We start from the raw sequence: 20,737 nt of genomic DNA on the forward strand, positions 1-20,737 counted from the left end.
AACTATGTTGCTACACAGTACCACACACGACCAAAACAATGCTGACATATCGTGAAGGTACGAACATATGGCATGCCAGCAGTGATGTCTTAAAATGAAACCTGTTCAAACAAGCCTGCATTGCATTTATCATGCGAGGACGGAAATGGTACGAGGAGAGCACCACGGGTGGCCGAGGATAACACCTGGATTGTACGGCTGGCAGAAGACTAGTTTTTCGAGGACATTTGCACCGAGGCAGGGGAAAGTGCGAGACGTTTCGAGGGCCGTCCGCGACACATGACGCAACTCTGCATCACCACGCCCCTTTCCCTCGAGAACCTTCCAGGGCTTGCTCGGCCGCCGATGTGAGGAGGTCGGTCGGCGAAGTACGCTCCCGAGGGGAGGAGAAACGGCGCGCCCAGGGAGTCTTTGGATGTTTGTTTCCTTCTTTATCGTTGACCTTGAGGCGCCTCTCTGCGCTTGGTATCGTTACTGTCGCTATAATTCGGCAGCGCGCGCTTTTTCGGAGCGCTCGCTTGTGACAACCACGGAGCCACGACAGGTCTCGGAACTACTTTTCAAGTAGAGAATTTGTGAAACGTAAATTGCAGTTGCAGTTCTGGCTATAAAATTTTATAAACATTACATGCGCACTCCTATGATGCAGCCGTCACTTCTGGTTAACGTCAATTGTAGTTAGGCGTCAATCCGCGTCATTCGTTAAAATTGATTTATGTAGCAAGGTGCAGGGCTACATAAATCCTCGCGAGCACCAACGCTTCATATAAGCTTACCGTTTCTAGTGTTGCTAATATCCATGTGGCTGTTGGCATTGTTATGCAACTGTTAACTGGTTATAAAACATATGCGGCGGTTTAAATGCGCCCGAAATAACTTGCACATTTGTTTTAAGAAATGGAAGTAAGCTCGTGCGAATATCTCTTTTTTTGTGTTCGAAGTGAAATTGAAGCAACTTTGAAGAGTAGAATATGCTTTATGTGTAAAAAAACTGCACGTAGGCATGACCCGTTGTGCCCACAAAGGGCTTTTATTTCACCATCGCAAAATATTCAACCAATACCGTGATAGAGAGTGTTCTCTGTTCAAATTCTGGTAGCACTTGTACGAAGCATTCATATGGCTCGGGTATGCTCACGGTATGCAAGGGTTGCTGCTTAGTCAAGTGGGTGGGACGCCCTCCCTCGCAGGGACTTTTCGCAGGCTTGTCTGAGGAAGCTGCTCGTCACAGTCCACACAGACCAGCGAATGGCCAGCGAATGGCCAGCGGACGGGTACCGAACCTCCTGCCAAAAAAGAGCCTAGCCAGGAGGGAACGAGCCGCCCTGCTGAGACTGCGGATTGGCTGCACGTGGATCGCGGCCTGCGGCCGCTGCGACGACCCCGAGACCCTCGAACACCTCCGCTGTGCCTGCCCTGCCTTGGCACAGGAAGGTTCGAGACTCACCACAGCCTATCGGAGACAGGGTCTTCCTGCCTCCACACTGGAGCACTTCATATTTCCGTCCCGTCCATCTGCCAGGATTGCGGAGCCTGGTGATGTCCTCGACGAGAGACCGGGACCGCTGCCACCTCTGCCCTTGCTGCCGGCTTGCCGCCCGTGCTGATGTTCGCCTGGCCACTAAACCTATAACACCTTCACTGCTATCACTTTTCTCTCACTTCCTCCTCCCCAAGACGCTGCGCCGTGCTCCCTAATGGGCTGCAGAAATTGGGCGTCTCATTCTTCCTCGAACCACCACTACCACCAACAAAATACTCTACGGTCACATTTTCATCTCTAAAGTTATCGGTGCAATTGCAAGTGCACCATGCGGCTAATAAAACAACTTTGCTTCCTTAATAGTTCTTCTTGGTATTTCTTTTCTCTCGAACAAGCAATTAGCGAGCCATAAGGTTCAATAATATCACGTATTTATAACGACACGTAAAAGGTGAGCACTTGGAAAGTTTTCAATTTCGCGCCATGTGAAAGAAACGCACGATGTCACTACCGCTTCCGGTTGTGACGTTAAATTTTTACTTTTTGTTTGCTGTTAGTTGTTCCCTCCATACGTAGACGGCGACGGTAGCAACGAGCCACCAACTACTGGCCGCATGAGCTTCTATGGAAGTCACGCTACCAGTTTACATATACCTTGCCTTAAGCTCCAAAAAACGCTCTTTCACGCGTGGTAGACGTTCGCTTCGAGTTGTGACGTCAGACAATAGTTGGACTTATCATGGGTGATAAGGACCTCAACTTTTTCGACGTTTTTTTTTTACTCGTAGTGCGGATAAGCAAACGCATCAGAGGAACTTTTAGCTCAGAATACGGCTCTTCATGCTAAATGTGACGTCAGACAAAAGTTCGACCTTATCATGGGTGATAAGGGCCTCAACTTTTCCCACTACTTTTCGTCATGTAGTGCGGAGAAGCAAACCCATCAGGGAAACCCTTACCTCGAAATAAGGATCTCACACGCGTGGCAGATCGTTCGTTGCGTGGTGTGACGTCAGACAAATGTTGGGCCTTATCATGGGTGATAAGAGCGTCACCGTTTTCAACTGCTTTCCGACATGTATTGCGGAAAAGCAAACGCATCAGGGGAAAGTTTCGCTCGAAATAAGGTTTTTACACGCTTGGCAGACAGTTCATTGCATTCAGACAGAACTTGGGCCTTATCATGGGTGATAAGGGCCTCAACTTTTTCGGCTGCTTTTTCACATGCAGTGCGGAGAAGCAAACGCATCAGGGGAACATTATAGGCTAGGAATAAGGCTTTCATACGCGCGGAAGACGTTCGTTGCGAGGTGTGACGTCAGAGAAAACTTGGGCCTTATCATGGGCGATAAGTGCTTCAACTTTTTTCGACTGCTTTTCGGCATGTCGTGCGGAGAAGCAAGCCAATCAGGGGAACCCTTAGCTAGAAATAAGGATCTTACACGCGTGGCAGATCGTTCTTTGCGAGTTGTGACGTCAGACAAAACTTGGGTCTTATCATGGGTGATAAGGGCCTACACTTTTTCGACTGTATTAGATATGTAGTGCGTAGAAGCAAACGCACTAGGGGAACCTTCAGCTCGAAATAAGGCTCCTAGATCGTTCGCTGCGAGTTGTGACGTCAGAGTAAACTTGGGCCTTATCATGGGCGATAAGTGCTTCAACTTTTTTCGACTGCTTTTCGGCATGTCGTGCGGAGAAGCAAGCCAATCAGGGGAACCCTTAGCTAGAAATAAGGATCTTACACGCATGGCAGATCGTTCTTTGCGAGTTGTGACGTCAGACAAAACTTGGGTCTTATTATGGGTGATAAGGGCCTACACTTTTTCGACTGTATTAAATATGTAGTGCGTAGAAGCAAACGCACTAGGGGAACCTTCAGCTCGAAATAAGGCTCCTAGATCGTTCGCTGCGAGGTGTGACGTCAGAGAAAACTTGGGCCTTATCATGGGCGATAAGTGCTTCAACTTTTTTCGACTGCTTTTCGGCATGTCGCGCGGAGAAGCAAGCCAATCAGGGGAACCCTTAGCTAGAAATAAGGATCTTACACGCGTGGCAGATCATTCTTTGCGAGTTGTGAAGTCAGACAAAACTTGGGTCTTATCATGTGTGATAAGGGCCTACACTTTTTCGACTGTATTAGATATGTAGTGCGTAGAAGCAAACGCACTAGGGGAACCTTCAGCTCGAAATAAGGCTCCTAGATCGTTCGCTGCGAGTTGTGACGTCAGACAAAAGTTGGGCCTTATCATAGGTGATAAGGGCCTCAACTTTTTCAACTGCTTTTCGACATGTAGTGCGGAGAAACAGATGCATCAGGAAACTTTTAGCTCGAAATAAGGTTATTCATGCCAGGTATGACGTCAGACCAAAGTTGGGCCTTATCAAGGTGATAAGAGCCTCAATTTTTTCAATGGTTTTCGACATGTAGTGTGGAGAAGCAAACGCATCAGGGTAATGTTTAGCTCGGAATAAGGCTCTCATACGCGTGGTAGACGTTCGTTTCGATGTAGACGGAAGCTGGGCCTTATCATGGGTGATAAGGGCCTCAACTTTTTCGACTGCTTTTTGACATGTAGTGCGGAGAAGCAAGCCAGTCAGGGGAACCCTTAGCTCGAAATAAGGATCTTACACGCGTGGCAGATCGTTCGTTGCGAGGTTTGACGTCAGACAAAAGTTGGGCCTTATCATGTATGATAAGAGCCTCAACTTTTTCTACTGCTTTTCGACATGTAATGCGGAGAAGCAAACGCCCCAGGGGCACCTTCAGCTCGAAATAAGGCTCTTACACGCTTGGCATACAGTTCGTTGCAAGGTGTGATGTCAGACAAAACTTGGGCCTTATCATAGGTGATAAGGCCCTCAACTTTTTAGACGGTTTTCGACTTGTAGTGCGGAGAAGCAAACGCACCAGGAAAACCTTTAGCTCGGTATAAGGCTATCATACGTGTGGTAGACGTTCGTTGCGAGGTGTGACGTCAGACGAAAGTTGGGCCTTATCATGGGTGATAAGTGCTTCAACTTTTCCGTCTGCTTCTCGACGTTTAGTGCGGAGAAGGAAACGCATCAGGGGAACCTTTAGTTTGAAATAAGGCCCGCAGCTACTTTTCGGCCCTGAAAGGCGGGCACTTAGACGTCCGCATGACGTCACTAGCACCGCGTTGGCAGTGGCAGTTGCTCTGTTTGGTGCTGCGTGAAATCGGCGCTACTCGTTTCTCTAAATGGTCCCTTTTCGTGCCAAAAGGGGTTTAATTCAAGGTACTTTACTTTTTCACGCGTGTCAAGGTTTTTTCGCGTAACAGTTTGTTTGTGACAAGGTGTGACGTCAGAAAAAAGTGGAGCCTTATCATAGATGACAAGGGCCTCAACTTTTTCCCCCGGTTTTTGGTATCTATTTCAATGAAGCAAATGTACCAGCTCGTAAATGACATATACACGTTGAAGTCTGATCGTTACAAGGTGGGACGTCACACGAAAGTTGAGCGTTATCCGCCGACGGCCAAGCTGCATTCAGCCGTCGAAGTGGTCGGATCGCAGGATCATGGGCTCCGGTGGAGTGTTGGCAGCAGACACTATGAGCCGCTGAAACATAGTCACGGATTGCGTTAAATAACAGTTTATATTGCTTCAGTTGTTAAAATGAAATCTTAATTGTTAATAATAGCGTCATTTTAGACGAAGATGTCTGAGTCGGGTCGAAAATGTTCGGGATGCGCTGACCATGATACGCCTGCTGCCCAATGTGGCAAGCTTCGGTGCCTACAAGATGAACCCCTTGTGGACGGTGACCTTCAACAATACTTCGAGTTAATCGCGTTTAGGTTCTCATATAATCATCCACTGCCTACTACCCTCCGCACCTGAAAAAAAAAAAAAAAGAAATGCCGAGGCATAGCCGGTGGTATTGGTAGTTGAACCCACACCTCCAACTTTCGAAGGTGACGTTCTACCAGTTGTCCAACAGTGAGTCTTGTATTGATCGTTATATAAACATGCCCTGCATAGTATTCTCTCTATTCGGAAAAAAAAAAAAGCTGACGTGTAGCTGGTGGCATTGGGAGTTTCGCTTTTGACGAGATCGTCACAATGTAGGGTGACATCTTCGTCTAGATGTCCGCCTCTTCGTCATTGAATGCTGATACTGTATCTAGTCACCATCAGCGAAATTTTTATAACCTTTTTTTGTTCAGAAATAAAGAAATAGATATTCATAAAAATCACTTTGGTTTACTCGAGCATTGTGGAGGTATAAAAAACACTTCATTGTCACCAATTCATTACACATACAATGTAAATGTTCATTCAACGTTAGATATATCTCGCGCACATAAGTTGTACATTCAGTGAAGCTTCCCCGTGCCGATTTTGCTTCAGAATCCACATGTCTCACGGCTATGCATGTGATCTGGAGACTGTAAGGTGACGAGTAATATTATGATATAGAGCTACACCGTGTAGTTATTGGGCTTGCTGCGTCCCGTTCACTGTTAAAGAAAGGACAACGGAGGCTCCACAAATTTAGGAGGAGGAGGGAGGGAAGAAATGAAAGGCAGGGAGGTCAACCAGACGCGTGTCCGGTTTGCTACAACAAATTTAATTATCTAAAGGCGGCATACGGCAGGGTTCGCCCAGGTACGAGTCAGCGGCACGGTGATAATGATCCTCGAGCAGCAGCAGTAAGCCAGCTTGGCTGACAGCATCCATTTTTTTGCAGCGCAGGCACTTGTCCGCCGCGCAGCGTGCAGGCTAGTCTTGCTGAAGGGCGCAAGTGGACCACGCGCGCCGCAACACGTGGCGCCATCTCTTGATAGCCGGTACGCGTGTTTCCCACGCATCCCCCCTCGAAAAGGCTGGCTGGGGACCGGAGGTCTGCAGGTTATGTCCGACTGCAGGGACCCTGTGGTGAGGAATAATGAAAAAACCAATAAATATTTCTATCTTGCTACCAAAGTCAGTATTTGAGTATTGCGCCAAACAACGAGGCGGACATAACAGCCCAGGGAGGGGAAAAAAAGCAAGAACCAAGGAAGGAAATACGCCATCTTCTAAAATCCCTCTTTGCTACGCTACCGCGGACGCAAATTTGTACCCCTTGCTCGGTGGTGTTAGTGACTGGGCGGCCAGGCTCCGATGTGAAATGTATGGATACCCAGCAGCTGAATGGTGTGCAAAAAAACAACACTGAGGTTTAAGACATGAATAGGGCCATACACTTCATTAGTCGTGAAACCTGTTAGCATGTACGGAAACTTGGCTTTTCGAGTTATTTTATAAGGCCCGTCCCACCTGTTTGCTAGGGAAGCTGAAAAATGTTTCGAAGCATCATTTAGCGGGTGTGTGCGTGTCAACATCAAGTCACCAAGCTCAAAATTAATGTTTTTCCAACGCTTATCATATTGTCCGACTTTTTCTATGCGGGATACATCGAGGTGCTATCTAGCTTGTTGTACTGCACCAGTCAGCAGGTGTCTCAGGTCATCTGCAAACTTTGCATAAGGTTTCCGAGTAGTCGATGCACGCGTCGGAGCATTGTGCGCAGAAGTGTAACCTGCGGACCGATTCACTGTCGTTCTAGCCGCAAATGATATCTTTGCCAGCTTCAGATCCCAGTTCTTGTGACGAGTGGCATGCGTGACAAGCATAGATTTATTATTTTGATTTACCCTTTGAGTGATGTCAGCTTGCGGGTGATACACAGATGTGCGATTGTGACGAATTACTAGGGCGTCACAGGAATCCGTGGACGCCTTGCTGGTGAAGTGCGTTGCGTTGTCCGTGATCAGCTGGGCAGGGAATCCAAACCTGGTGAAGGTTCGCTGAAGGCAGTCGCATACTTTGTGCGAAGTCAGCTTACGTAAAGGAAACAATTCGACCCAATTGATGAAACGGTCAGTCACAACAAGCAGGTTTTGTTGCGGACTCGTGGGAATGGACCCATTGCGTCACATGCTACTGTTTGCCAAGGCGATGTACTCTCAACTGATTGCATCGGTCCTATAGCGGTAAACCATCTCGTGGTTTCGCCTTTAGACAAACTGAACAAGAACGCGCGTTGCGAAACACATCCTGTTTTATGCCTGGCCAAGTTACTATACGTCACAGCTTCTCGGAAGTTTTCTGCCCTGAAGAGTGACCAGCTAAGGCACCGTCGTGGTACTACGCTACGAAGATCTTGCGAAGTTTGCGAGGAATAGCAACACAAAATGGTGACTCTGCATTACTATTGTCCACCTGGAGAAAATACCGGAACAAGATGCCTCCATCCCGAAGTAGGTAGGAGTGTCTCCTAGTTGCTCCCTGTGTCAGCTGGATCACGATCCGCAAGCTTTTCTGACACTTTACGACAGAATCCATCACTCTGCTGCACTGCAAGAAGCTCCCGTTTTGTCACCAAAGTACCCCAACGGGAATGCACACTTTCGGGTGGCGTCGTGACTACACACACTGCTTCCGGCTCTATCTGGGGTTCCACAGATAACGGCGCACGTGAAAGTGCGTCAGCAACTGTGTTAGTGCTACCCTTGTACTCAATGACGCAATCGCATCGCTGCAACGTAAGCGCCCATCGGGCCAAACGTCCGAAGGGGTTTGGTAGCTGTTTCAGCCAACAAAATGCTTGATGATCAGTCTGAATAAGAAGCTTAGTCCCATCTAAAAACATGTCAAACTTCTTTAATGCAACAACGATGGCCAGGCATGTCTTCTTCTTCGTTACCGAGTAGTTGCGCGCCACACCGCTTAAAGTGTGGCTTGCGAAAGCAACGGACCTCAGAGCGCTGGCGCATTTCTGTAAAGGACTGCGCCAAGGCCAAAATCACTTGCATGGGCCTGCAAAAAAAAGTTTGTTCAGATCTGGACTCTGAAGGAACGCATTGCTCTCAAATGCGTGCCGAAAGCAGCTTGTTGCTCATTTCTCTAGGGCCGCATTTAGCGTCTTTCTGCGCACTGTGCAATGAAATCGCGAAAAAAAAAAACATTCATTCCCAGAAACCTTGGCAATATCTTAGTGTTTCGGGGCCGCGGAAAATCTGCAATTGCGCGAAGCTTATCTTGGTTTGGCTTTAGTTCACCATTGTCAACAACACGCCCAAGCAGGTTGATTTTGTTAGTAGCAAGCTGCAATTTTCTGGGATTAACTGTTAGACCGGCTGCGGACATGCGCCGTAGAACCGTATGCAAGTGTTAAAGATGCAGTATGCAAGGGTTAAAGACACCGTACCGTCATCAAGATAACAAAGTGCGCAATTGTACTTTGCATCACCCACAGCCATATCCATCATGCGCTGATAGGAACTCGGACTGCATGTTAGAAAGATCAAAAGGCATACGCACAAACTCAAACATGCCTCTATGGCATGAGAATGCCGTTTTCGGGATATCGTCAGGGTGAATTTGGATTTGCAGGTGCCCACGAGAACAATTATTAGTGGTGAAGAACTTCGCATTTCCAAGCGCGTAGGTTATGCTCGATATTGCTGGAGTATAGGATAAGAATCTCACCGTGACCGCGTCGATCTTGCGGTAATCCACATAAAGGCATGCCGTACTGTCTTTCTTTGGTGCCAGTACCACTGGGAATGCCCACGGACTTTCCGAGAGTCGCGCAGCTCTAGTGTCGAACATCTCGTCAAGCGCTTTATCGAGAAGAGATCGCTTGTGCTGGCTCAGTGGTCTCGGGTTACAACGCCAAGGCTGGGCGTCCCCAGCGTTGATGCGATGCACTAACACGTCGGTCATCCTGGGCCGTTCTGTGAACATTCCCGAAAACGGCGTGAGCGTGGCGTCCAACTGCTTCCCCTGGTGTTCCGTGACCGTGAAGCAGTCCGACAGGTGGTTTGCATGGCTTCTAAGCCTTCCGTGTTTCCTGGCACTGGCACGGAGCCTGTGTTCCCCGCGAAGGGCGTTGTCTCGAACTGTCCGTGCAGGCGGTTGCCTCTTGCCGGAATGTCGAGCGTGAACCCCTCGCCTGCAATAAAATCTCAGCCAATAAGCATTCGCACTGATAGACAAGACAGACAAAGAAATTGCTGGCGCTTCGTTTTTCGATTAAAGCTTATCCGCAAATGAACACAAGCTTCAGCGTTTAACACATGGTTCGATTCCATTCTCCAATAAATATTTGCGTTACGAAGCTTCAGCTTTTAAGCGTTACACTGTTCCAGCTACGCGTCACCTTTCAAAGAGATTCCCGAGCCAGTATCAAAAAGGGTTGGTTCGATACGTCCTAGTGCTTTCACGTTCATTATAGTTTGTGGCGACTGTGCCTGTGCTATGTGGCAAACAGAGGGGACTATGACTGACTCACCAGCTGGTTGTTCCTCGTCTGTATACGTACCGGATGGCGTTCCCCGCCCATGGCATTGATGGCCGAGGGTTGCGACACACTGCCAGTGTTTAGTTTCGACGGCCACATAACTTTGCCGAATGACCTGTATTTGCGCTACGGCATGCCAAACAGTGCCACATCACGTGACAAGTTTGACCACACTGGTAGCATACGACTTCCGCATGTCTGCGTTCGCCAGTTAGTCACGCCTTTCAGCGGAGTGGCCCCTGGAGTACCCATTGCAGAAGAGCCTGTCGTAGGCGGATCGGGCAGGACAGGTGAACCTGCTATATCGAGACTGGCACAGCTGCCGACTACGCTTTTTAGCTCGAGTAACGAGCGAGCGCTCTGCACTATGACACTGCTTCGCGGACACTTGCTCCCAGAAAGAGCTGACCCGAGATATACGGTATCGAATGGGGCACCGCACCGCCCTTGCTCATATGCGAAGTGGTCCAGGGCGCGGGGTGTAAAATATATTCAGTGCTCGCCCTCTTTTCTATGGTAGGGCTTTCCGGTAGGATTGCCCCGCTTGAAGTGCTATCTTGTTTTCTTTCTTGCCAAAGCCTGATTGGCCGCGTAGCGCTTATAAACGCGTAGAGCTTATAAACTGAATAAGGCGCGATTTGTCTTCCTGGCACTGCTTGAGTCATCCGGTTCCTGGGCCTGCTGTGGTCCGGCCGCCGAATACGTAACAGCTGGTGGCGGCGATATGGAGCGTGCGTCGGAGGCGACCTTAGTGTCCGGTTTGGCGAGAGCTCGGCTTACTTGACTTCATTGAGAGCATTGCAGCATTCACTTGGTAGTCGAGGTTCTTTGTAGTTGTTGAATTTGCTAAATAGTAGTACATAGCTAAGTGACACTTGTTAACAGCATGAGTGATCCTCACGTCGTTAACGAAACCCAACCTATAGTGTTGTTTTTTGAAGAGCTCGGTATCCTTGTGCAGAAGTTGATGTGGAAGCCTGAAATTATTGAAGCGATATCCAAATGCGAAGCAAACGCCGACGAAGTTGAGGAGTGTTGGAAAGCAGTCTCCGAAAAAATTTAAAGATCGAGAAGTATAACTGAAGTTAAAAGAGATGCAGTTGCATAACTTTGAACGAAATGATAGTTTCGACATGCGTGGATACATTCAACCTTTCAAGGCCGGGAGTGACATCACTTTATATCTAGTCAACTTCAAGAGGACGTGTACAAGAGCAGCACTTATAAAAGGGACTTGGTCGCAACGCCTCTTGAATTTGCTCCCAAATGAGGCAGCCAATGTAATCGCGAGAATGCCAGACGAAGCTGCTCGTGATTACGATAAAGTTAAGCTTCAGTTGAGGCGAACTTGTCAGCAAAAGCCCTGAGGGTGAAGTTTTGTAACACGAAGCGTGTCCAAGGGGAGTCATTCTCCGAATTCACCTACAGGTCCATGAGCTTGTTAAAGGAAGGGCTTAAGAGCGCCAACGCATACGCGGACAAACAACGTCTTGTTGAACTGTCTGTGCCTGAGCAGTTTTATGCCTACATTTCGGACCAAATGCGCATGTAGATTCAGAACAAGCCAAACGTCGAGACTTTGCAAATGGCAGCTAGCTTGGCAGGCGAGTAACGTTCCAGTAGAGTGGAAAGTTAGGATGAACAGAGAAAGAAGCCAGCGGGAGCATTTAAGAAGTTTCAGAATGGAACGCGATACACCTACCAAGGAAAACCAGATGCTTACTCCCATGGGCATGTAATTAACGCAAGTGAACCTGGAAGTTCCAAATTCGAAGCAAAACAACCCTTGGTCTGCTATAAATGCCAACAACCAGGCCATATCGCAGCCGCGGTTTTCGAGAGCCAACAGTGTCTGTCAATTTTCTAACCACAGAGTGACTTACTTATACCTTATACATATGACATGAAGGTTAACGACATCAGTTGCAAGGTTCTGCGTGACACAGGAGGAACATTTGATATTGTCCACCCTTCATTTGTTAAGCCCGAGCACTTCACAGGTTCATGTGTATGGGTGCGTCAGGCACTGAAGCCAGACATGAAGTGCTTGCCGGTGTAGCCAGAGACGAAATGACGGGTGCCTTCGGTAAATTTAAAACTGACGCTGCGGTTTCCAATAAGCTACCTCGAAAGATTCCTTACATTTTTTTACCAGATCAATAAGGGACTTGCAAAATGCAGGAATGGAACTTCATGGTCTTCACGAGGTCCCACTTAAGAGCGCAAGCTACCAACGCTACTTGTGGCGCTAATGTTTTAGACTGTAGCGGCGAGAGAAGAGGAGACGTGAGATGACGTCGAAGGCGGCCGATGGGGCCGTGCCGATCTCGCCACTTTATTGCAGGCCTGAAGCGGAGCCACGTCGGCTACCAGCGTCCGCCACGCCAGGCGTGTCAGCTCGTTCTAATTCTCGCGCAGCTCGAGCTCGCGCCAGCTGCGCGAGAGACGCGGCGCGGTGATGGAAAAAATGATGATGGTGATGATGGCACTACAGGGCTCCCCCCCTAGCGCTTTGCGCCATTTGAACGCATATGAAAAAAAGAAAGAGGGCGACAAATGCTATGTACATGAACGGCAGTCCATAAAGTGTTCCTTTGGCAAGTCCAGTTTGTCAACGTGTAGTGACCATCGGGAACCAGTGGGTCTCTGGTGGGCGACACTGAGAGTTGCGCAGTGGACGAAGAAGTAAGCGCTCGATGGAAAGAAATCCGTAATGGCGGATGGCTCGGTCCCAGAGGTCTTCAATCGTGGAAAGCACCTCTGGAATTTCGAGGTCTCGCGCCACTTGTGATGCGTTTCTGTAGGCGAAAGAGAGGCCGTACTCAGTGACGCTGTGAAGCGACGCGTGACTGAGAACGTGCTCAACTGGTGCACTAAAGTGCGGGCTGTAAGGCGTGTCAAACGGGCCCGTGTCGTATAGGCCGTCGTAGAAGGTGTAGTCACACACGCCGTCCGCAGGCAGCGGCTGTGACTCGTTCGTCGCCGTGCCGAATACGCGGACCACGGGAAATGGCGTCATGGGAGGCTGTGCAGGAAAGACGGGTTCAGTTGTCGCCTCAGTCACTGTCGAGGTATTCGACGCTGGTGGACTGGTGGCAGTGCTTGTTCCCATGCTTTCAGTTGGCTCCACAGTGGTTGTAGTTAGGTCGGTTGACTTGACAGACGTCATAGACAGTTCAGTTGGCTGGTCAGACGTCATAGACAGTTCAGTTGGCTGGTCAGACGTCGTAGGCAGCTCAGTTGGCTCAACAGATGTCGTAGGCAGTTGAGTTGGCTCCACAGATGTCGTAGGCACTTCAGCTGGCTCGACAGGGGTCGGAGACAGTTCAGTTGGCTCGACAGATGGTGTAGGCAGTTTGTACGCGGGACACGCGTCGCTAGTGGCCAGACGAGAGGAAGTCGGGAGGTCAATAACGGGTGAAAGGTCACCTGTGCCAGGCTCCGAGGCGGGCGGCAAGGTGGCCGTCATGGAGTCTGGTGGGGCCACGGTTGGTAGCACACGTTGCGACGCAGTGACAACCCCAAAGTCGCGGGCCCCTGGAAGCGGTTGGTACGTGAGGCCATTGCGGGCGAGCATTGAGGGCAGGCTCTGGCTCCGCGAAGGCACGGCGCTGGGGCCCGTCGTAGACCACGAAACAGAGACAGGGACAGGGGCGGGGAGCGGGGACGCCGAGTGTGGTCGGCTGCTGGCCGGGTAGGTGCGAGTGGAATGTGGCGAGGCACCCGGCAGACCATTGCTGGCACCAGTGGCAGGTGGCGGAGCGGCAGGGGGCACCGTCGAGGAGCTGACCAGCAGCTGCGGCGAGGAGGAGGCCGAGACGTCTGAGCTGGTGGTCGCGGAAACGGCGAGGGCCACGGTGTCGCGTGCCATCGCTTTCTTGGAAAACGTGCAGGTAGCAGGTACGTGAGATGAAGCTCTGCACGGGGGCTCTGAGGGAATGTACCTCTCGGAGGGAAGGTCAGTCGCAGTGGGGGAGTCTTCTACCTCGCGGTCGTGATCAGGTGCAGGAGTGGATGTTTCTGCGACCGGATCAGGTGTAGAAGTCGAAGCCGGGGTACCGAGGTAGCGGTCAATGGAGGGCTGCGGACCAGTTCGTACCTTGCTCTGCGACGCCGGGGAAACCTGCCTGGTGCGGGTAAACGGAAGCGGACGGTATGTGTTGCCGCTGCGGGCGAGCACCGCAGTGCAGAGGGCATCGTAAGGCTGCGGGCTGGTGCTTGAAGTGGCAGCGAGATGGCGCAACTCTACCGGGAGGGCGTCGAGAAGAATGGCATGCATCTGCAGCTGGTCCGTGACGCCATTCAGCGCCAGAACGGCATCGAGCTGCATGAACCATACCTTGGGGTAGGTCGATTGGAACGGCGGCACTGGTGGGCAGAGTTGCGGGAACATGGCCGCGGGCCGTTCGGCGAAGGGCGTGTTCTCCGGGTCGCCAATGTAGCGGCGAGAGAAGAGGAGACGTGAGATGACGTCGAAGGCGGCCGATGGGGCCGTGCCGATCTCGCGACTTTATTGCAGGCCTGAAGCGGAGCCACGTCGGCTACCAGCGTCCGCCACGCCAGGCGTGTCAGCTCGTTCTAATTCTCGCGCAGCTCGAGCTCGTGCCAGCTGCGCGAGAGACGCGGCGCGGTGATGGAAAAAATGATGATGGTGATGATGGCACTACAAGACCAACGTTAACCATTGCAAGCTGTCGTAGCGAACGAAACTGTGCCTATCACACCAACCGTCGATAACAGTTCTCCCACTGGTAATGCGCTCCGAGGCGAAGCGATAAGCCCAGTTAGTGAAAATTTTCAACTTCTTGCTAATGTAGAGAAAGGCACTCTAAAAATGAAGCAAGCAAACGACGAGTCACTGCAGACGTGCTGGGAAAAATCAAAACTGAAGCAAAAAACAAGTGTCATTCGTAGTGAAAGCAGGTATTTTGTACAGGACATTAAAAAAAAAGAAAGGCCACTGCTTTGAAGAGCTTGTAGTTCCCAAAAAGTATCGAGTTGCACTTTTGGGTTTGGTTCACAGGGATAGCTGGGCTGGCCATTTAGGCATCAACAAGACCAAAAGCAAATCACTGAATAACAACTACTGGCCAATGTGCTTCAAAGTGTCTTAGCACTGGGTATGTTCCTGCAACGTTTGCCAAAGAAATGGACAGCCCACCTAAAAAATGAAAGCACCTCTGATACAATACCTTTGCTTGGCGAACCTTTTCGACGATTAGTAGTAGGCATTGTAGGGCCTTTACCAGTAACAGCGTCGTGAAACAAATACTCGCTCAAGCGCGACGAGCGTGACAATACATCATTGCAATTTGATGAAGCCGTTTATCGAGCGCTCAGAGACGTTGAGCATTGTGCTGACCAAAGCAGAAGAGATAAACGTTCCTGTTTCCCACGTACCAACCCACTGTTCTTTGCCATCAACAATATATATACTTGAATCTGTCACTAAACAAGCTTCTCTAACTAAAAATCAAAAGAGCTGGAACTACTTGTACGCAACTTCAGCGATTTGTTTAGTCCGTATCCCGGGAAGACCGATCTTGTGCAGCACGACATTGAGTTGACATCCAACCAACCTTTACGAACAAGGATGCGAAGATTTTCGCCCTGTCACGTGAACGTCTTGAATGAATGCGTTCAAAACATGTTGACACTGGGTCTAATCATGCCAGGGAAAGCGAGTACGTGTCACCCATGTTTATCGTAGACCTGGCAAGGAACCACGACCGTGCATCGACTATAGACAATTGGATGCGATAACAAAAACGAGCATGTTTCCCATTCCAAACGTTGAGGCCTTGATGGAGAAAGTGTCCGCGATACAGTACGTTTCTACGTTAGATCTGGTCTCGCAAAAAAAAAAAAACGCTAGTAAGCTCGCCACGTTTATGACCCCAACAGGCACATATCACCCTCTTGTGCTCACTTTTGGCCTCAAAAAATGCACCCTTCGTCTTTTCAAAGCTAATGCATGAAGTGCTCGAAGGATCTGTCATTCTCTGTTTCATAACTTGACGATATAGTTGTTTCTTCGAGCACTTGTCAGCAGCATTTGGAACATCTACACTATGTATTTCTTCGAATACGCGAGGCAGGCTTGACTCTCAAACTCGTCAAATGTTGGGGCATGTTGTTGGCCAAGGGCAGCGACGCCCTTCCGAACTAAAAGTTGAGGCAATCACTAACTACTTTCCTTTGCCGCAAAGACTAACTTACGTTCCTTTCTAGGTTTAGTTGACTACTGCAGCAGCTACATTCCAAACTTTGCTAATATTGCTAGTCCTCTCACGGATGCTTAGCGCAAGACAGAGCCAAGCATTGCGTATTGGAATAAGCCGCGTAAAAATGCCTCTGCTGAGATTAAAAAAGCTTCTCACGAAAACGGCTGCATGATACGTTGAAGCTTAGCACTTCAGAAATTTGATTTCTCAGTACGGCACAAGAAAGGCAATAATCATGCCAATGCTGATTGCCTTAGCCGTACCTGCTAACAAATGGTCATTGTTTCTATCGCTTGTGTACATGTACCTTGGCGCAAGTATTTTTTTTTGTTCATTTCGTGTTCGGCTTTCACCTTGTCTGCTCCCAGTGAATTCAACTGTCGGGTTTTCTGAATTTGGGCCCCATGTTGCTTCTGACGCAGTTACTGCGTTTCTGCCGCTCGTTCACAGAGCCATTTCAGTTGCTGTCGTGCCAGCTGGCAAGATCAACCCTGCTCCAGGCGTCCGCTGCAACCTATTGTGCCAAGCAGTAAACCGGCACTCGGCGTGTGGTGCCCGTTCGGAACTTCACCTCCTCCTGGCCTTTCCAGCTCAATTTCGCGGGCGTGCTCCAGACGAAGCACCATGCCATCTCCGTTTCGTCCTGCACTGTCTCCCTCAACGGCTGCACCTCCATGCACCTTGACGTATTCGTGCTTGTGAAGCAACTGTGACCGTGCGACGATGGACAATGTGACCGTGCAAACGTATCGGTGCTCTGCTTAGATTACCCAGCCCACACGTTGGCTTCCTGTTACCACCTCCAGTCGTTCATGAAGCGTTATCCTCGTGAACGCCATCCGTTACGGGTAGCTTTGGCCGAGTTGTAACATACACAGTGCTCGTTGTCCTTTCTATGTTGGGGCTTTTCGATAAGATTGCCCCCCTTGATGTGCTATCTTGTTTTCTTTCCTTTCCTGTCAACGTCAGATTGGACGCGTAGCACTTAAAAATGCGTCGCCAACTGAATAAAGCGGGATTTGTCTTCCTGGCACTGCTTGAGTCGTCCGGTTCCTGGGCCTGCTGTCGTCAGGCCGCCGAATACGTAACCAGAGGGAGACAGTCGTGACTGCGCCTGTGCTGGTCTGGTCGCATGAGGGACTGACAACGGGGGCACGTCAATCTGCGGTGACGGCTCAAGATCAGACAGAGGCGATGGCGGTGGTACGTTAAGTGTTCTAAACTAACAGGGCGTCTTGTGCACCGCGGGCGTCCTGCGCGAGATGCTCGATGGTTTCGGATGTGCGCCCATGAACAAGTGGCCTGAATCTGGGATGACTCTGTCGAATGACCCGAGCGACTTTGTTCCTTTCCAAGGCAGTCGGTGCTGCTCGGCGATGCAATTCCTACATAGTCCGGACGTCCTCGAGCTAACATTCGTCCGGATGCTTGGTTCTCAGTACGAGCTCACGCTGGACTCGCTGCTTGTACCCAGTGGGCAGACATTTCTCTCGGAAACGCTTATCATAATCTGCCCATGTGGTGAGAGGCGATGGTAGACTCCACCATCGTCCTGCGGCATCCCGTAAAGCCAACGGCAAGATTCGGGCTATCGCGTACGCTTCCGAGGTGCCAATAGCTTTGGAATAGGTGTCTACTTCGTCTAGGAAGTCAGCTACCGATTTCGTGTCGTCGTAGCCCGTATTGCGGGTAGCTCGACCTGCGGCCGGAGCTGTGGCTCACTTACCTTATACGACTCCTTGGCCATACTGCAACACGGTACGTGACCGTGTTTCACATCTAAGTGACGCACTAAAACGTGTCCAGCTGCTGTACCAGCAGCTGTTCCGCTGGTTGGGGAGACGAGTCCTCTTTGTCGCTGGTAGGCAAGATGGTCCCGGGGTAGAACTGCTTTCCGCCTGCCTGCGCAATGGGGAGAAAACAAATACCACGCAACAAGAACACACGTACAAAAAGAAGTTCCCGCCAACGAAAGCTCGCTAACCAAAACCAAAGTCCGGACCTACGTCCGCCGTGCCATTCCTACGGGTGGGAGCGAAAACCACGTTGGGCGCCAACTGTGGGTATCGGCTTGCTGCATTTAGTTCGTAGTTAAAGCAAGGACAACGGAGGCTCCACGTAAAAATAAAAGTAACAATAATTTTTTTTGTGCGCTATCACAAAAAGAAATAGATTTTCTTCAGAACGTTAGCACGCGTGTTGTTCATGGTGCGTTATGACGATGATTACGCAGTAGTTAGGTGAATTCTGTTTTCTTTGTTTTGTATTTTTCTCTTTTTTGTCAGATAATGCCCAAGTATACATTGTGCGGTTCTAGCAAATAAATCTTGTAAGTCAGTGCCACTGTCTGTCTCCTTCTTTTGTTGTCCCTCGTTATTGGCTCTGTTTTTTATCTGAATCATGTCATACCAACGCCCAAGCAACCCCGTTAACAAAAAAATAATTATTTAAATGCAACATATACGGCAGGATTGGCCCAGGGACGAGACAGTGGCGTGGTGACCATGATCATCGGCTAGCTGCAATCAGCCAGCTTGGCTGATAGCATCCATTCTTCGCTCGGCACTTCTACCCCGGGCAACGCGCAGGCTGGCCCTTTCGAAGATTGCGAGTGGTTCGCGCGCACCGCTACTGCACAACTCGTGGCGCTATCTCTTAACAGCCGGTGTGCATGCTTCCCACAACTTCAACGTTGATATGACAAATCCGGATATAAAGAAATATTGCTTATAACGAAGTGAACAATAGCTTTGCAATATAGTTTTAGGAATGCACCTTTATAACTTTTGGATATAGCAAACTCATTTTTGTGTACAATGCAACTTCGTTATAATGAGGTTTGAGAGAATAATATTTATCTTTTCGTTTCGCTGTGCCTATTCGATACACTTCCCTCAATCGTTCATTTTCTATACCTTTATCCAGCACTCCGTCTCGCGACTGAGCCATGGAGCTCTTCCATCTACCGGTGTATCCACTTGCTTACCGGATAGTGACGTGGACACTCATCTGCCATCCGGCCCTGCTGTAGAATAACTCATCCGTTGAGAGACTGGTTCGATCCCGTTGCGCGGAGACACGGAGACGTCGACGGTATACACAAAGTGAACGCCGTTGACTTAAAGAAGCAAATTAAAGTGGCTCCATAGGTTCTTATTTTGGCACAACCGACATAAAAAATTGCTGCGCAGAGTTACTCCACTTAAAATGTCGGTTTGGAACACCACCAAGCGTGAACGACAGAGACAGTAAAGCGAGTTCTTGCAGTGCCGGTGAACAGAGACGTGAAAAAAAAGGAGAATGAAGTGGAGAGCAAAAGATCAAGGACTCGACTGCTAACTCCGCGGATCGAAACGAATTTCACACGTGTACAGCCCGTGAAGCTTGGCGGGCACGTTGTCAGCAGCAGAAAATTGTTTCTAGGCCGGATATGAAAGATGCATAACGAAGGGCATGGCTAAATGGGACGCAAGAAAGAAAATAAAGAGCCAATAAAAAGTTTGGAACAAACAACCAAAAAGACAGAGACGATATAAAGGTGGTAGGAACTTGGTGAAGTTAGATTTAACGCAGTGAATAAGTGCTGTGTATATTGTTGATTTTTTTTTGCGAAAAATTAGACTAAAGCACGAAGAAAGAAAACAATTAAGGAGTAAACGTCTTTTCTTCGTGCTGTCGTCTATGTGTACACTGAATGTGTGCATAGCTAGGCGAAAAAGTGTGTGGCTAGGCTAAGGTGTGTATGGTTAGGCGAAACCAAAATGCAGCCGCCGTATGAGCGCAATAACTCGTACGCTCAGCAGGAAAACAAAAAGTAGTCACCTGACTTTTTTATTTGTTAGAGTTCCGAGTTATGCAGGCTCTCTAAAGGGGAACTTTAACTCTCTTGTGGGTCGCACGACTCTCAGAAGAGAGCACAATAACTTTCAAAGCGCGTTAAGTGTTTCTTTAAAGAGCTATCCTAAAAGAGCTTTCTTTAAAAGTGGCATCTTAGAACTAAAGAAAAAGTCAGATAACCATTTTTTTTCTTTATAGTGTAGTGCGTATGTGCCACAACAGCACCACACAAATCAGGCCCACAGCTTAGGACATGGTCCGCTAAGAATTAAGAAGTAGTCCGCGAGCAAAAAAGAAGTTTGTGCTACAAAAATTGGGCATATCGAACTACTCATCACAGATTCGACGAAAATGAAGAAGGTAGCACACGGGCATTGAACACCAATTATCATTTCTGAACCGATACCACCGATAATTGAAAAGGCTTAAAAGGACCATCGGAATCAAGCCCGAGAAAAGCACCGGGGCCACACGTTTCAGCTTCTGCAGTCGACCATCTGAACTGTGCGCATGCGCGAAGTTTTTTTCCACTTGTGCCTCTCTAATCTCGGCATGAACCAACTGGCCCAGCTAACAGCGCTTCTGCAGTGCCCTTCATATATGTTCACGACGGGGCTAATGAAGCCGATATCTCTTGTTTCACAGATAGCACTTGCGATAGGCGCGTGCTTGTCACTCCCCGGGTCGAGCACCGATTCTTACCGATGACCATATATGGTATTGACGCGCGCTGATGAGCATTCCAGGAGGCAAGCGTACTACATGTGCCCGTTACAACGCCCCTGAGCCCACGCACCAATAAGTTCGAAGAAGCAACCTGGTCCGAAAATATATTATGACTCCCCATGCTATTGTCAGCGCAGAAACCTATTCATGGTA

The 20,737-nt window shown here is 49.3% G+C and overlaps 1 protein-coding gene across 3 annotated transcripts; it reads right to left on the reverse strand.

The window, feature by feature from the left end:
- Positions 1-6,061: 6,061 nt before the first annotated feature.
- LOC142802963 (uncharacterized) lies at positions 6,062-10,180 on the reverse strand. 3 transcript variants are annotated; one of them, XM_075888047.1, is made up of 4 exons: positions 9,819-10,180; positions 8,984-9,449; positions 7,147-8,311; positions 6,062-6,380 (listed from the first exon to the last, which is right to left on the reverse strand). In XM_075888047.1, exons 1-3 carry the CDS (start codon positions 9,842-9,844, stop codon positions 8,252-8,254), a joined length of 552 nt encoding a protein of 183 aa, XP_075744162.1. In that variant the 5' UTR covers positions 9,845-10,180; the 3' UTR covers positions 6,062-6,380; positions 7,147-8,251. The 3 variants fall into 3 exon arrangements, with proteins under 3 accessions (XP_075744162.1, XP_075744161.1, XP_075744163.1); XM_075888046.1 differs by having other exon boundaries at positions 9,789-10,180; XM_075888048.1 differs by lacking the exon at positions 7,147-8,311 and having other exon boundaries at positions 9,789-10,180.
- Positions 10,181-20,737: the final 10,557 nt, after the last annotated feature.

Source organism: Rhipicephalus microplus, chromosome 3 (genome assembly GCF_043290135.1).
Source record: "Rhipicephalus microplus isolate Deutch F79 chromosome 3, USDA_Rmic, whole genome shotgun sequence".
Classification (NCBI taxonomy): domain Eukaryota; kingdom Metazoa; phylum Arthropoda; class Arachnida; order Ixodida; family Ixodidae; genus Rhipicephalus; species Rhipicephalus microplus.